This window comes from Plutella xylostella, chromosome 3 (genome assembly GCF_932276165.1).
Source record: "Plutella xylostella chromosome 3, ilPluXylo3.1, whole genome shotgun sequence".
In the NCBI taxonomy this organism is placed as follows: Eukaryota; Metazoa; Arthropoda; class Insecta; order Lepidoptera; family Plutellidae; genus Plutella; species Plutella xylostella.
This window is the reverse complement of record NC_063983.1, coordinates 8,731,955-8,747,802: the sequence shown is the minus strand read 5'-3', so window position 1 is coordinate 8,747,802 and position 15,848 is coordinate 8,731,955. Positions and strand designations below refer to the sequence as shown.

General features: G+C 38.9%; 1 protein-coding gene across 7 annotated transcripts in view; it reads right to left on the bottom strand.

Moving 5' to 3' along the window:
* The window catches only part of LOC105393087 (atypical protein kinase C), a 199,360-nt gene that overhangs the window by 109,145 nt on the left and 74,367 nt on the right, over nt 1–15,848 (bottom strand). The window contains exon 1 of one of the 7 annotated variants that reach the window (XM_038117301.2): nt 6,672–7,419. The exons of the other annotated variants lie outside the window; for them this stretch is intronic. Coding sequence (XP_037973229.2) covers nt 6,672–7,275 — 604 coding nt within the window. The 5' untranslated portion in view covers nt 7,276–7,419. Of the gene's footprint in view, nt 1–6,671; nt 7,420–15,848 lie in introns of those variants that run through there. 7 annotated transcript variants of the gene reach the window in all.

The following is a 15,848-nucleotide window of genomic DNA, read 5'->3' as shown; positions in this document are numbered from 1 at the left end:
GTGGATGCCAAACACAACATAATATTTTATATAGGTAGGCAAGCTATAGCAAACCCTCTCTACACCACCTAGCTATCTATGATCTACCTAGAGGTGGAAACTTGCGCAACATAAGTTAATTTTTCATTGTTACCTACCTACATATTAAATTAGTTAGGTTTTCCTAATATTGTAAAAAAAGGGTACATGGTATGTATGATATAGTATAAGGATAGGTGTCATTTTCATTATGGAACAAACTGAAATCACGTTATTAAAAGAGCTGTTCCATACTTTAATAAAAAAAATTAAAATTATTATTAAATTTAAATAAAATTTTAAATACATTTTGTACTTACTGACAGACGTATGACAGCCTACAAAATACGTTTAGCGTTTGGTGAAATTCCACCTAACATATGGAAAAAACAAATGTCACTTTTGGAACTAACTTTGCCTTACATTTTGACAGTGACAGTTGACGATACGTAACATAAACGGAGGTTGTGCTCGCGACTCAGCTCAAGAGCATTAGACGAGAAAACCCAATACCCATTTCAGGAATAACCCGTGATTTCGGCGAGGATCATATCAAATATTTAATTAAAAACGAAACAACTTCTCACATCGGAAACCTTTTGAAATAAATATTATAAGGGTTTAACGAGATTAAAGCTCAAATTGTTGTTTTCTGTACACGAATTTGAAATTAATTATATGGTTGTTCTTCATAATGTTGTGAAGGTGATACTAGGGTTATTATGTTACGACATTTGACTTTCAAAGGACAATGGAGGGTATTTAAATATTAAGGTTTATTATTATTATTATTATGTATGTGTAAAAGGTTAGCTAACCTTCATTCATAAATAAAAGGTTCCATTCGTACTATGTAATTATTTATAGAGCCACTGTTGTTATGTTAATTATGTTTTTCATAGTTTTGAACTTGAATCAATAAATAAGTACCTACCTAATACAGGGTGTTGCAAAAAGTGTATACTAAGCCGAAACCTACATGTGCAGCATGTTATATCTAAGCCCGAAACTAAAATCAGAATTTGAAAATTCGCGAAAAAAATAATCATTTTCCATAGAAACTTTGTTGGTCACGTGACTTTTACTATGGAAAAAAATTTCCAAATTCTGATTTCAGTTTCGGGCTTAGATATAACATGCTGCACATGTAGGTTTCGGCTTAGTATACCAATTTTGCAACACCCTGTATAAATATTAGGTAGGTACTTATTTATTGATTCATTTCGGATTGAGTGAGTTCCCTCACTCACTCACTAACAAATCAGAACTCGTGTAAATGTTTAATAATGTGAACTGCTCGATTTTTATTGAACTTCTAGTCGACAAGGTCAGTGACTTTGATACTTATAAAAATTTAACAACCTTAAAGGTTAGCGGGGTTCCCGTCATCGTATTCTCACAGTAGATACTTAAGTATTTGTTATTTTTTCGTTAGTTATATCTAATCATAATCACAGTCATCCCCATACATTATTGTAACGAGCATGTTAGGTTAGGTTGGTAATTCTAATTCATATTCAGAATGTTGCAAAGCGGTGTCTAAGGAGATCATTCTGAACACTACCCCTATACCATTTTTTCATCACCTGTATTTACGCCATCAAAAAGAGACAGTGAGGTACAGAATATAAAAAACTGTAGCCCTCTTTCGAAAATTATTGCTACTGCAAAAGCAAACGATCTCCAAAAATAAGCCTTTTTTATTTCGCCGCCCGAACACAATTCCGCCGGCCGCTCGAATATTTAAGGCAATGTTTCTGCAAGTTGCCGCTTTCTGGACAATTTCGCTACATGCGGCCCCACCTTTATGAATAAATGACAGCCGTCCGGAAAATATGTGGGGCGAAGGGATTTCACCGGCGAATCTGGTAACCACCTTTCCATTTGTCGGCGAACAAACAGGATCGCTTATGTCAACCCGACTGTCACAATAACGTATTTGTTTTATCTAATCTGTGAACGTAATAGCGGTCGACCGCTCGTGTCTTCGCTAAAGTCCAGAGTGTACTGCGGTGCGGTTTTATCGACTTAAAAATTCTCAAACAGTCTAAAAAGGTTCGCAGCATCAAGTGTGTTTGAATATGCAAATGTGAAGGTGGCACTACACCCGAGGGCCCTCCCGCCCTTGGAGCAGCAAACGCCGCGTTCGACCGGAAAAATGTTATCTCTAACTATTCTTTGCTCCAGATAATCGTTTCATCGGTTAAAAGGAAAAAAAAACTTTTTTTCATTCGACGGCAGTACAAAAGCCGATTAGGTTGTAAAGGGGGATGACGTTTGAATAACAAAAGGTGAGTTTCTGAAAAATCGAGGATGAAATTTCGGCGAATTCCAATTTCAAATCACGTAAATCCGTTGGGAGCGACGCCTATTGGCCCGCGAGCCGGGACGTGACGCCCCTTTAATTATAATCTGTTAATTGGGGAAAATCCGAACAGTGGCTAGATGCATGGAGACTTTCTGGCAACCCCTGTGTCAGGGGATGACGTAAGTAGTCGGTCATTTGTGTGATCAGATAGTAGTACGGGTGAGACATTGATGCGTTGCGTCTTAAAGGAACGTTCGTCCAAACGTCTTAAACATATATTATGGCAGCGACGAATGTGGGCATTTGCAATAAGTGTCATTAATAAAAAAAACATTGCTTGGCGTTATATTAACAGTGTTATCATTTAAAAAAATCACGACTGTTTATCACAAGAGAAGAAACACATTTTAGGACATACTTAACGTACATTTATCTAAGCTTTTTACGGAACGAGAGTAAAGATTTGATTTTCGTCAGATAATTCAAAATTTCTTCCAGAATTCGACGGAAATTGCAGGAAATTTTGTGAGATGTTATCGAAAAGTAAGCGATTTGTGTAATGTAGAGAGTACCAAATAAAGTCACAGAACTAAATATTAAAAGATAATGTGGAAACCAAAAACGTGTATACGTTGTCATTTTGTAAAAAAGCCAGCTAGTTATCGCTAAACAGTTATAGTGCCACAAACTTATCTGTTCCGGTGACAGCGAACTAAATTGATCCATATCTCATTATTTACTAATGAATTATATATTGATATAGATTATATGGGTTCATTGAAACCACAAGAGCGAATTACCACTACTGGAAAACTTAAAATCTTATAGAATGAAGAAATATTACACATTTACGTGAGCTGTCACCGGAACAGATAAGTTTGTGGCACTGTAAATATGTAAATGTCAAAATTCAATCAATTACAATGAAAAATCTTTGTCAAAAAAAATAACTGAAAAAATCTAAAAAAACACTAAACAGTCGATTCAACAATAACATTTTACTTTGTCGTTAATTACACAAACAAACTTACTATAACTATACCAATACAAATCCATTTTCGCTATCAAAACAACTCAGCTTATAATTACGGGTAAAACAATCACTACATTCACTGTCGTCAGTGTGAAGTTCAATCAATATGCGGTGGTGATTAGAGGTTACCAGAATAGAACGACGAGGACATGTATTTATAATGTTATGTATACCACAATCAAACAAAATTTTATTTGACTATAATTTTCAAGATATAAGTTTAAGAAGGGTAACCGAGGTGAGAGACCTGGGAGTCCACCTCGATAGTGAATTATCGTTCCGGAGACACTACGATATAATTACAACAAAAGCATACAAGATGCTGGGTTTTATTTTTAGACAGAGTAAAGATTTTAAAAGCCCCACCACTCTTATCTTGCTTTTTAACTCTTTTGTTAGGTCCATACTTGAATATGCATCGACAGTATGGAACCCTCAATACCAAAATCACATATATAATATTGAAAGAATACAAAATAAATTCATTAAACGTTTAAAATATAAATTTAAAAATTTCGAGACCAACTCTTTTCTTTCACTTGAAACCCGCCGTGACATGAGAGACCAGATGTTTTTGCACAAAATTATCAACAACCATATTGACAGTCCATACCTACTTGGTAAAATGGCTTTGTACTGTAAAGGCAGCTCCCGCCATCCAAAGACCTTTGTTATTAAAAACTGTAGTAGTAACTATGCTAAAAACCGCTTCGCTATAAGAGCTTGCGAAAGTTACAATAAATCACATCATAAAACTGATATATTTAGCGAAAAACTCATTAATTTTAAGAAAAAAATTATTACTAACTTAAAAATAGCGTAGTAGTAGATTTGTCTGTAAGTAACTTATCATATAAATACATAGTACATGGGTAATATACCTAATTATATAATTATTATATAAGCACCTAATCATATTGTTGATTGTTAATTTCTTAACTTTATGCATCTTAAGCAGTTCAGTGATGTTCTGAGTATTTAGTAAAAATATAGGTGTGAAAACTTTATTGGCTTGTGTGTAAACCATATGTTAATTTTAATATGTAATAGTATAAGCTGTTTGTTTTCCAAATAAAGAAAATTAAAATTAAATTAAATCAGAGACCTACAAAGTTAGAGATCCACGATCGAAAATGGCGCTGAATAGGTCATTCGTTCAGTCGATGAACATGAGCTGGCCAGAAGTTGTGGCTACGGCCCTATGCTCCACTAGGAGTTAAAGGACTTAAGAAGAGAAGAAGAAGATGTATACCCTTGGAAAATCGTCCTGTTTTAAGCTATCGATATCTCTTATATGTAGGCGTAAAAATTACTTATACTCGAAAAATGCAAAGTTATTTTCTACCTAGTCAAACTGAATAGCTTTTCCTTTGTCTAACGTACGAAGCTTTATGTAAGTAGGTATCTTAACAAATACTAACTTTAACCACCCCAATTAGGATCCACTAAAGAAAGCTTACCCTACTCTTAGTGCTACGGTATAATAGGGTAACAAATCTCAATTTTATTCCCTATGGTCCCATAAACTAGAGTGACTATTATAGTCCATAATAATTAAACAAGCCAGCTACGCCCATTATTCCAGTTACATGCAATTTTACGTACAGTCAGCTGGGAAATGGTACAACAATGCGTCATAAATTGCTGTTTAGTTTTTTCTGATAAAAAACCATAGGTATATCGAATAGAAAATTTGTATCTGCTGTCACTGTACGGGTTCGTTATCGACGTCGATAAACTCGTTTAATCCTCCAATCATGACGATGTTCATCTACGTAGTTAACGAACCCGTGTAGCGGCCACTGTGTTTCGCGATGTCTTTTCCTCAACTAGGCATTCTTTCAGATTTGAAGTTTTATTTATGGAATGTCTCAAGTTTCTAAGAAGCATCTGAGGACGGTGCCCTCTTATGGTTTTCAATAACCTTTTATTTTTGACCACCCTTTAACATAGAGAAGGGTATTTTATTATATTTTTAAATTAGCGGAGGTGTTAAAATACTCATGCAGCTTTCATATTATTTAATTTAAGCCAGTATGTATTTAAATATTTGCCTCAAACTTCCGCATATCGTACTTCGGAAGTGGAGGCGTTAGAACACACTTCCAAACAACTCTCGTTATAAAACTTAGCTACAAAACCGGCGCATTCAACAATGCAATTTATCTCGAAGAAACAAATCACATATTCAACTGCAAACACATTACACACGTTCCAACGACTGCACTTGCAGTCAACAATCGAGCTTATCCGTTAAGGAATACAGTGTAAAGTCGATTGTGTGCGGCTCAAGTGACGTGCGGGTAGAATCTAGGTCACATGGATTCCTGTGTTCGCAGGTAGCTTAATTACTATAACTTATTCTACGCGGGTGCGCTGTTTAGTGTAGCATTAATGTTACTGAATTACAGCGGCAGGGGGTGAAGATACGATGAAAAACAGAAATTTCAGCTAGGTAGCTATATTTTTGTCTATGTCTAAGTGTCTGATTCACTATGTTTGGATAAAGGTTCTATGTGGCATAAAAAGCTCTGAAATTAATTTATAAACAGTGAATTTATTTTCTATCACATGTACTAACTTAGCCCCTTTTGGCTGCAATTGCAACATCCTGTTTACATGTTACGTAGACATTTTACAACACGCGCTAAGGGTAGAAGAAACTATAATTTTAAATAAACGTCACAAAGCCTAACTCCAAAGGTTTATAATGAAACAGCCGATAGTTTCAATATGAAAGGCTGTAACTTGTGCACCGCCCACAGGCGTCGTTAGGCACGGTACATTGCGCGCTAAATGAGAGCCGGCAGTGGATGCCAACCAGCAAGTAGGTCGGATAACTCACCGAAGATATCAAAACTTTATCAATAATGCGACTGGCTGGTGTGATTCGTGAGTGGCGGGAGGAATGACCTTGACTTTCACAAGATTTTAAAATTGGAATGAGAACACACACCTTGGAGATGTCAGTCTATAGGAAGTTTTGTTTGTCTGCTACATACAAAGCTGGAACAGCTTTATTCCTAACTAAGACCCAGTTCAGTGCGACGCGGACATCCGCGACGGACAGTAGAATGTATGAAACCTCTATAAGCGTTCAGAGCTAAGCGGAGCTGTCCGTGCGCGGACGAGATTATGATACACATCGTACTGAATGACGAATTCATCCGCGACCGACGACGCAAAACCGTGCGGACGGTCCGCGTCGCACTGAACCGGGCCTAAATCTTTCAAAAAAGTACCTACAACCGTAACAACCATTAAAAGGAAAACGAAGAATGTAAACATTATCCAAAAACAGTACAAACTGACCTGTAGCATACGCAGGCTCCAGATCATCCTCATCATCCGTGTGGTGGCGGCTCGAGGCGCGCGAGTGCGAGTGCGCCGAGTGGCCCGAGTGCAGCGAGTGCGAGGAGTGCGCCGCGCCCACGTGCGGCACGATCGGCTGCTCGTAGTGCTTGTGGTGGTCCACGAGCACGCGGTGGTGGTGCGGGCACGGCGGCAGGTAGTCCGCCAGCGCGCCGCCCCGCGTCAGCGTCGACCCCGCGCTGAGCGTGCCCCCGCCTGAACACGACGCCAGCGCACTCCGCACCGAACCTAAATCCAGCGACGGTCGACGCGACAACTCGCCATAACTTTCACCGAAGAGCGCACTGGCTGGTACTGCGTGCCGGATGTCGTGTTGGAGGCCAGAAGGACCGCCGTTGGATGACGAATGCGGGGAGGAGGAGTGCTCGCGGCTGTCTCGTGACGTGGACGCCGTGTGGATGATGCTCTGGTCGTCGTGCGAGTCGAGCACCTCCCGCGCGGTGGGCGGGTTGGCGTGTGCGTGCGGCGCCACGGAGCCCGCGCGCCGGGGGCTCCGCCCGCGGTCTGGTAACACCGACGACGCCGACCAGTAACCCCACGCCATGTTGTCTCACTATCTCATACACACTGGGAAGACTGCTGAGTCTGCTGACGTCACAGTTTGAGTGTTGTCGCGTAATCTGGTCAAGGGGGGCGTTGTGAAAACGAACCTAATCTCCTTTGACGCGGCTCGTGAGTGGCGACCGCACGCCGTGTGATAAATGTTTGTTTAGACTACGAGTACAGCTGGCGTTAAATTTAATGTTAGCTAGGCCAATTCACGGGAAATTCTCAAATTACACTCAGATTACTTTGGCTTCGATTTTGCCCGCGCCTAATATTTAACCGATAAATTCGAAATTCGATATTTAGGCCGTCGCCCGCTCGGGTCCTTTTATTCGAAATGATACGTCTAAATAACCGATCCGATCAACTGGGCCGGAACGCCGATACGGACGCCGTCATTAAGTATGGATTCGGTATTTGCCGATTCATCGACACGGTATAAATTTAATGAGTATATCGCCCTCTGAGTCAATGCACACTGAACAGCCGAATGTGTATGCCGTTAGTTAGACGCGTGTATGCCTCACATTCAAACTTATTACAGGAGTCGAAATTAAACAAGATCTAAACATTTAATTAGGTAGGTAACTTGTCATTATTTATTATAAGTTGTGAGGATATGCATATGCATAATATGCAATGCAAGTCAACATTATCAATACTAGCAAGCAGTGCTCCCAGGCACCGGGATCCAACGGTCTATTGCAGTAAAAAAGTTGCACAAAAATGATTTTTCTCCAAGTGATATTTTCATTTACAACTTCCGTGTTCATCTTAAGCAGTAAGTGTCCACAGCACACAGTGTAGCAGCTACATGACTCCACAACATCGAGCTAACGTATACAGATATACCCCTAATGCCGGTGGGTTCCGTAAATGACACGGAAACACCAACAATGTATCAACTAAGCGGGCCGGTATCACGACGACGCAGTCAATTTAAACCAGGAGGGAACTCTAAAAATACACGGTAAATTTTATATTTATTTGTTATATATTAGGGATATGTCTTGTATGAAAATGTATTTCCGTGCGAAGATGTAGGAGCTAAATAATAAATGAATGAAGAATTAATAGCAACCACCGTATGTACATAATTTATGCAAAAAATATTTCATATTTTATACTTTACTGCACCAATGTAACATATGTATGTGTGCTAAAAGCATTATCTACCAGCCAACCTACAGGAGGTACAGGACTAGTAGGAAGGTTATCACCCAAGGCTGATGGTCTAATGGCAGCTGTCTCAGCATTATGTTATTGAGCAGATAACCTGGCCAATTCAGTCCAAATTACAATCCCATATTTGCAATTCTGTCCGACAACTTCGTTCATTGTATTGAACGCGGTGTCAGCTAAATAATTTCTTGCCGACATGAACGCACCCGAAGGGGTATTCAACTTACGTTCATGTCAGCACTTTTAGATACGACTTCTATTTACATTATCAAGGATTCCTTAGGTATACGCTGTTTTTTGTAAACTTTATGTTTATTTTGTCCCCCAGGAGACCTCAAAATAATTGATCCCAATTATCTACGTTTTCTTATGCTGTTTTTTGTTTTAAACTATTAAGCTTCTTAGTACCTACTATTTTTAAATCTGAGTCAACGTCCAGTTACTTTGTTAATTTTCTTAGAACTATCAATAAAACTGGAAGTAAAATCAGGTCAGGGTGTACAGTAGCTATTCGTGGATTGACTAAGCTTCCTGCTAAGTGTAAGTTAAACCACAAAAGATAACTATTCTACTACTTCACGACCGATTCAATACATGGTAATAAGACAGTAAGTAATTTTCTATATCGCAATCCATAGCAACAACAAAATATAAGGTTATCCATAAAAAATAATTTATATATTTGCAATATTACAGGAAGGTAATCAGTTTGACCTGCACAATTACTCAGTAGAAATTTTACTACAAAGCAAATACAATTCCCCCAAGCAACCACATTCACGTCAAAAGCTGCAACTAACACCGAAACGTCGCCAATTCTAGACCCGCTTCGATCTAGGTCACAACGACACGGACCTAACCGTTCAGAACTAAGTAATACTGTGTCCCAACAAATTTCCCCCAATTTCCAAGGGACCGAGTGTTTGGGCAACTGTCATTCCGTACGCAATACTCCCTTATCTCAACTTGCCATCTCTTATTTAACAAGACACCACCGTTTCGCCTTACTATAACAATCTAGCACACATCCAGCTACCCTTGTCCCTCTGTACAGCGAGCAAGCAAGCAAAACTAGCCGTTATATTTAACTCGAATAGAGGTCACTAAAGTACGGTTGTACAAAGGCTGGGAGACAACTTATTGCGAATGGAAGGGAACTTGTATCGTTGCCTTCCGACCCATTTAGTAGCGTGCTGGTGTAGAAATGAGCTTAGTGGAATAGTTCACGGTTTTATTAAATTACATACATTTTCAGGTATTTTAAAGAAAGCATTGATCATTAGCAGCTGAGTAAAGTGTGAGTAAGTATTTTAACCGTGATTAAATAAAGGCCCTGTTTTTTGTTTTTATCATCCAGCAGCATTAGCGTTTGCCATGATATAATAATTTCCCTTTCTTTCCTGAAATTACACAAACTCTTGAACATATAACAACTCATAACATATTATGTTACAATATTAGTTACAAACACAAACATGCAACGTATGATAATGTAGTAGCAGCGTAGAAAACGTGTCCCTTAGCTTGGAGAGTATATTTGTTCCCCGAGCTAACTTATTTAGTGCAATTGCACCCAACAGAGTTATTATACGGAGGATTGAGAAGGAACGGTACGCTCTTATGCCTTTGCTCGTTGCATCTCTGTTATTCAATTTACACCCGTGTCTAAAAGCACTTTAGAAACACATTCGCGGAGGATATCTTATTGTAGTAGAAGAAAATTCTAGTGTTTCATATGATAAAAGTTGTATAAATTTATAGTCAGACTATAAATTTGTGCGTCTTAATTTATATTAGATAAAATAATGAATCGATGATTCATTGAATATTTTTATCGGTTAGGTAATATGATATGTTTGTGAGGGCTATTATAGGATAGGTATCCTAATTGAACTTATTACCTCCATGAAGTGAACTCTAATAAGGAGGAACTAACGACCATTCAAAGATAAAGTTAAGCAAAAAGCTTTCCTAATGATAAACTCCTAATTGAGAAACAAAACAATCACAATGACATGGAGAGTCTTATTTAATAATGATTAAATAAATATTTCATTTCATTTAAAAAAAAAAAAAAAAAAAAAAGTTTTCAGACGAAGCTAGATTACTGAAGTCAGCGCTCTCACAGGGGAGCACTAAAGCCCAGGTACACGACACGACAGTGACCTACACATAAGCACTAAATTATTAAATGGACCCAACCCAAGCACCACATAAATGTAGGTGGGTAGGTACCTTGCGCAGATGGCAGGAATAGTAAAAATGTGTTCAAAATAGGTTACTTTTCCTTAAATAGCTTGCTTTCAAACGTAGATTAGCAAAAATATCTCATTAAAGATTACCGCTACATTAAAAAAACCTCAAATTTATGACCAAAAAACGACTTAGTTCTTAGCAGTACAACTGTAAAATGTAAAAATTCATTTTATTACTGTAAGTATCTGTTTTTTTAATTCAGAACACATCAATATGGCAAAAAGCAAAAAAAAAATAGGTATATTGAGCTCCTGTCAGGTAAACATCTAAACAAGATGCAAGAGAAAACATAAATTATTTATTAGAGACATTTTATGTACTTCAGGCTTGGTAAGATGTAATGGTCCATTAAATCTGTAGTGCAGAAGTGAGCTTTTAAGCTACCAGCAAGAAAGCTCAAAGGAAGTGCACTGAAATTGTTGGCGGAAGCTTTCAGACTCTACGAATATATGGTGTCCTAGTAATTTATTGTATGTATGTATGTAATTTTTTATCACACGGATATTTTTTTCCCAGATATCTTGAAATATCGATGTGCACATGTGCAGGTCTAAAGAAATATTAAAATGAGCTATTAACCAAATAAAATTATAAATGTATTGATTGAACGATTATACGATGTACATACATAATCGCTAACATCATGCAAAACAGAACAGGATATGGCGTATTGTAAGCTCGCATCACAACACACATATAAAAACGAAATACAACAGTTACATACAACAGGGATAATACAACCAGAGAACCAGACAAGACACAGAACATCAGGCTTACTGATCAAACAGGCATTACGGCGTCACAGACTCATAGTCGGAAAAGGGTGCAGAAAAATACATTCTTAGAGAAAGAAAAAAATAAGTAAAAATTACAGTGCTCCAAAATTGATAATGCGCATAGAAATCTTTGACAGATTGGTTGTTTTCGATTATGTGACACATGATATTGACTCCTATTTCTTTCGAACAAGGTGCAAAATGCAAGTGTTGTTTTTAAGGCTCTTACGATTTATTGATTCGGGTGTGAAGATCTGCATGTGCATTATTAATTTTGGACAAGTGTACTTGCAATAGGCAAGACGGGTGTTGGTTCATGAGAAATTAATGAGATATTTGAAGTTGTTTTTTATATTTTACATTGAAATAAGATAGGATCTAGTCTTGCATGTACGATATTGTTACCAGAAGTAAAAATAAGCAGAAAAGTTAATTTTGAATATCTCCCAAACTTTACACTGCCGGGCAATGAAAAAGTTCCACTCACAAAATGGCGACAACAAACGATCCCAATTTTATCAAAGATTTAATTTAAAATTTACAACAAAATATTACCTATTTTAGTTGATAATATCCTGATGCTCTGTAAAATGTACTTCAAAGTTGCAGAAGACGGCATTAAGCTAGCCTTTTCCGTTAAGAAGTAATTTGGTGCTTTTCTCAGTGGAACCTTTTCATTGCCCGTGAGTGTATTAAGAAGACACATCACCGCATGCTCCAAACTGGTGTTATTTAAGCAACAAAAGCCTTGTATTAGGTTTGTATGGCGTGAAAATATATATTTGTAGTATCATGTTTTAGGTAGTTTAAGGTTGTCGAATCCCAATTAAACTTTAAAGAGGTTACATTTCATTGGAAAATTAAATTAAATTAATTAAATTAAATTAATCAAAGTATGTACCATTGCTATGTATGCACTTTTGCCATCTCATAGGTAGTTCATTGATCCCCTTACTAAAAAAACCATTCGGGCGGGAATCAATAAAATCTTTGAAGGCGGTTTGGACTGCCCCATCGGAGTTGATTTTTTTTCCTTGCAAGTAGTTATCCAAATTGCGAAAAAAATGGTAATCTGTTGGAGCAAGGTCCGGAGAGTACGGTGGATGTCTAAGACATTCTAATTGAAGCTCCTCTAATTTGATAGCCGTCTGTGGTGCAGTGTGTGGTCTAGCGTTGTCCTGAAGCAGCAGTGGCCTAGAGCGATTGACCAGCCTCGGTTGTTTAGCAGCTAGCTTTTCCATCATGGTTTGCAGTTGCTGACAATAGATATCTGCCGTAATCGTCTGGCCAGATTTAAGAAAGCTGTAGTGAACGACACCGGCACTAGTCCACCAAACACTTACAAGCAACTTTTTTTTAGTCAATTTTCGCTTAGGGCAGGATTTGGCTGGTTCGCCAGGGTTCAGCCATTGCGATGAGCGCTTCCGATTATCGTAGAGGATCCACTTTTCATCATACAGGTAATGATTCGATTTAAAATTCCTTCATTATTGTGCCGGTTGAGTAAGGTAACGCAGCAGTCGACGCGCGTTTGTCGGTTTGCTTCACTCAATTCATGAGGTACCCACCTTTCAAGCTTTTTCACCTTCCCAATTTGCTTCAAGTGGATTAGCATAGTTTTATCACTAACACCGGAGCCTGCAGCTAACTCGGACGTGGTTTGCGATGGATCCGCTTCCACAATAGCCTTCAATTCTTCATTATCAACTTTGGTCTCCGGCCGTCCACGAGGCTTGTTCTGCAGGTCGAAATTTCCAGAAAGAAAACGTTGGAACCAAAAACGCACTGTGTTTTCTTTTGCGACACCGTCACCATACACATCATTAATCCTTCGAGCCGTTTCTGCAGCACTGGTGCCACGGTGGAACTCATACTCGTAAATAACGCGATATTTCAAGTTTTCCATTTTGTAAACAGAGTGACACAAAGAAAAAAACAAAAGAAGAAAAAACAAATGAATTAGGGGGTTTGAAACACAAATGCATGAGTAAATAGCTGTATGAATTTGAATTAGGAATTCCTAACCATAAAGGTAATATTTGAGATCAAAGTGGCCAGTACGACAAAACGCCAATTTCATATGTAAGGACCTAATATTAACATTTTCCGTTAATAGTTTTTAGAGTTAGAAATTGTATGAATATTGAAACCAACTATATTTTTGTGCTGATCGTCGTACACATTCTGCTGAAGAACAACCCCTTGCCTACATGTTCTTAAATATATAGGTTGATACAAATCTCATGGGACGTAAAAGCAGGTACAGGTTTTCTTATAAGACGTAAAGTTTGGGACGAGCGAAGTCGCATAAATTTAGGGTTGTAGATAGCGCGGCTACCTCGCTACAAACCACTGCCGCTGGAGGGCTTGGGAATTCGATACAGGGTTTTACAAAAGGATATAACTTGCCAAAAGGGCGAGACTCAGGGGGTATATTTGTGCTAAGTAATTTGAGAAAAAAAATACACTCCATAGTTAGTCAAGTCCTACTACAGGTACACCCATTTGGGACACCCTATACAGGTTGTTGCAAAAATTCATTTTCCATAGAAACTTTGTTGGTCACGTGACTTTTTACTATGGAGAATGAATTTTTTTTTTCGCAAATTTTAAAATTAAGATTTCAGTTTCGGGCTTAGATGCTGCACATGCTGGTTTCAGCTTAGTATACCCTTTTTGCAACACCCTGAATAGGCAGTTTTTTGGAAAATCAGTAAATAGAAGTATATTGATGGTAAAAGATACAGGAGTGTAATTCCAAGAAATCAAGATATAGATCTTTGGTTGAAATCCTATGGTAACTATAATAATTATGAAAGGATGAGTTCTGAAAGGAAATTGAGAACATATATAGGTGTAGTAGTTAAAGCTAAGTATGTATAATATAAATCTAGATGTAATTAGTCAACTTAAGCTATTAAAAAACTATCAAAATCACCAACCGACACATTCATGTCCACAACAACCTCCTCTCGGGCTTTCTCATGCAGCTTTTTCAGGCTACAACAATACCAAAGCCTACAGATCTTTATCAATTCAAAAATTAATGCAGTAATTGAGTGAGACACCCACTTAAGACTCCGCAATATTCAACTGGAACTTCTTAATCCTCGGCCCAAGTGAAGAATCGTTAATTATGAAAGAAGTCATTATAAAAAACTTAAGCTTCCGAGAAAATTAATACGGCGAGGGAGGGACCTCCCACCATTTACACGAATTCGAAAACCGTTAAGAAATTAGGACGTAAAGGAAAATTCCTAATATCGAGACTGTGCGTGCTGGAAATAACTGGTCGTGAAATAACAAAATTGTTCGTTCAAATTGTTGAATATTTATGGCTACTTTCCATGTGTGGTGCTCTACCCTTACATTTACTTAAATATTTGCAATACTTTTTTTACAGACGACCTGTTTATTCCAACCTAATAACATAGTAACTTATACATCGACTCAAAAACGCAGCGGCAAATTGACCACGTGAAGTAAACTTTGATCACGAAGAGGCTCTTGTCGACCACTCGGCCGCACCCGCCGGCTGACACTTGACAATTTGAACACTATTTTTATTCGATTATCCCGAACTCAGATCACAAGCGAATCGATACCCGAGTGCGTTTGTTTAGTAACGGAGCGTGTCAAAGGAGAAGCGGTTTGCGAATTTCACTTTCGTCCCGTTGCGTAAGACGAGCGACACGTGGGCCCGTGTTTTGATCTTGCCACTTTAGAATTTTGCTGGTTTGATGGTCGAAGTGTGGAGGGTGTAGGTCGGGTGGTTACGTGTGGAGGGTAGCGGGTTCGAGCGAGTGCGGGCGAGTCGGCGCCGGGCGCGCGCGGGGGGCACGTGCGGCGCGCGTCACAGCCGAGGCGCGACTGGGCCTCGCGGGCCCGCGCATGCGCTCTCAACGCCGATTGATGTACTATTTATCTTGGATTAAGAACTATATAAGAAGCTGATAGGGAGCCCCGGCCCGAGCGGCCGCGTCTTGGGCTGCGGCTCTCTGCCATCTCTACTACTAACCTCCACATAACTCCAGCGAAGTTAGATTATATTTTTTCTGAATAGCTTAAGATACCGAAAAATTCCCATGTATGTTTTCACCTGTGCTAAGTTAAGTTAACAGCTGTGATTGGTTCATTTGATTAGCGCGGCGGGAGCTGGATCAATCCGCGGGCAGGTCGCTCGGGCGCGCTCGGGGCGGCTCGGGGCGGCTCGGGCGGTGACGTCATGCGCGGGCCTCACCGCGCGCCATACAGGTGGCCGCACTGCCGTACCTTGCCCGTTCACCCCTTAAAGTCCTTTGATCATGAAGGGCGAAGCACTTCAGCGAGTACGTAGAAAGGGCTAGTTTGCGTTGGC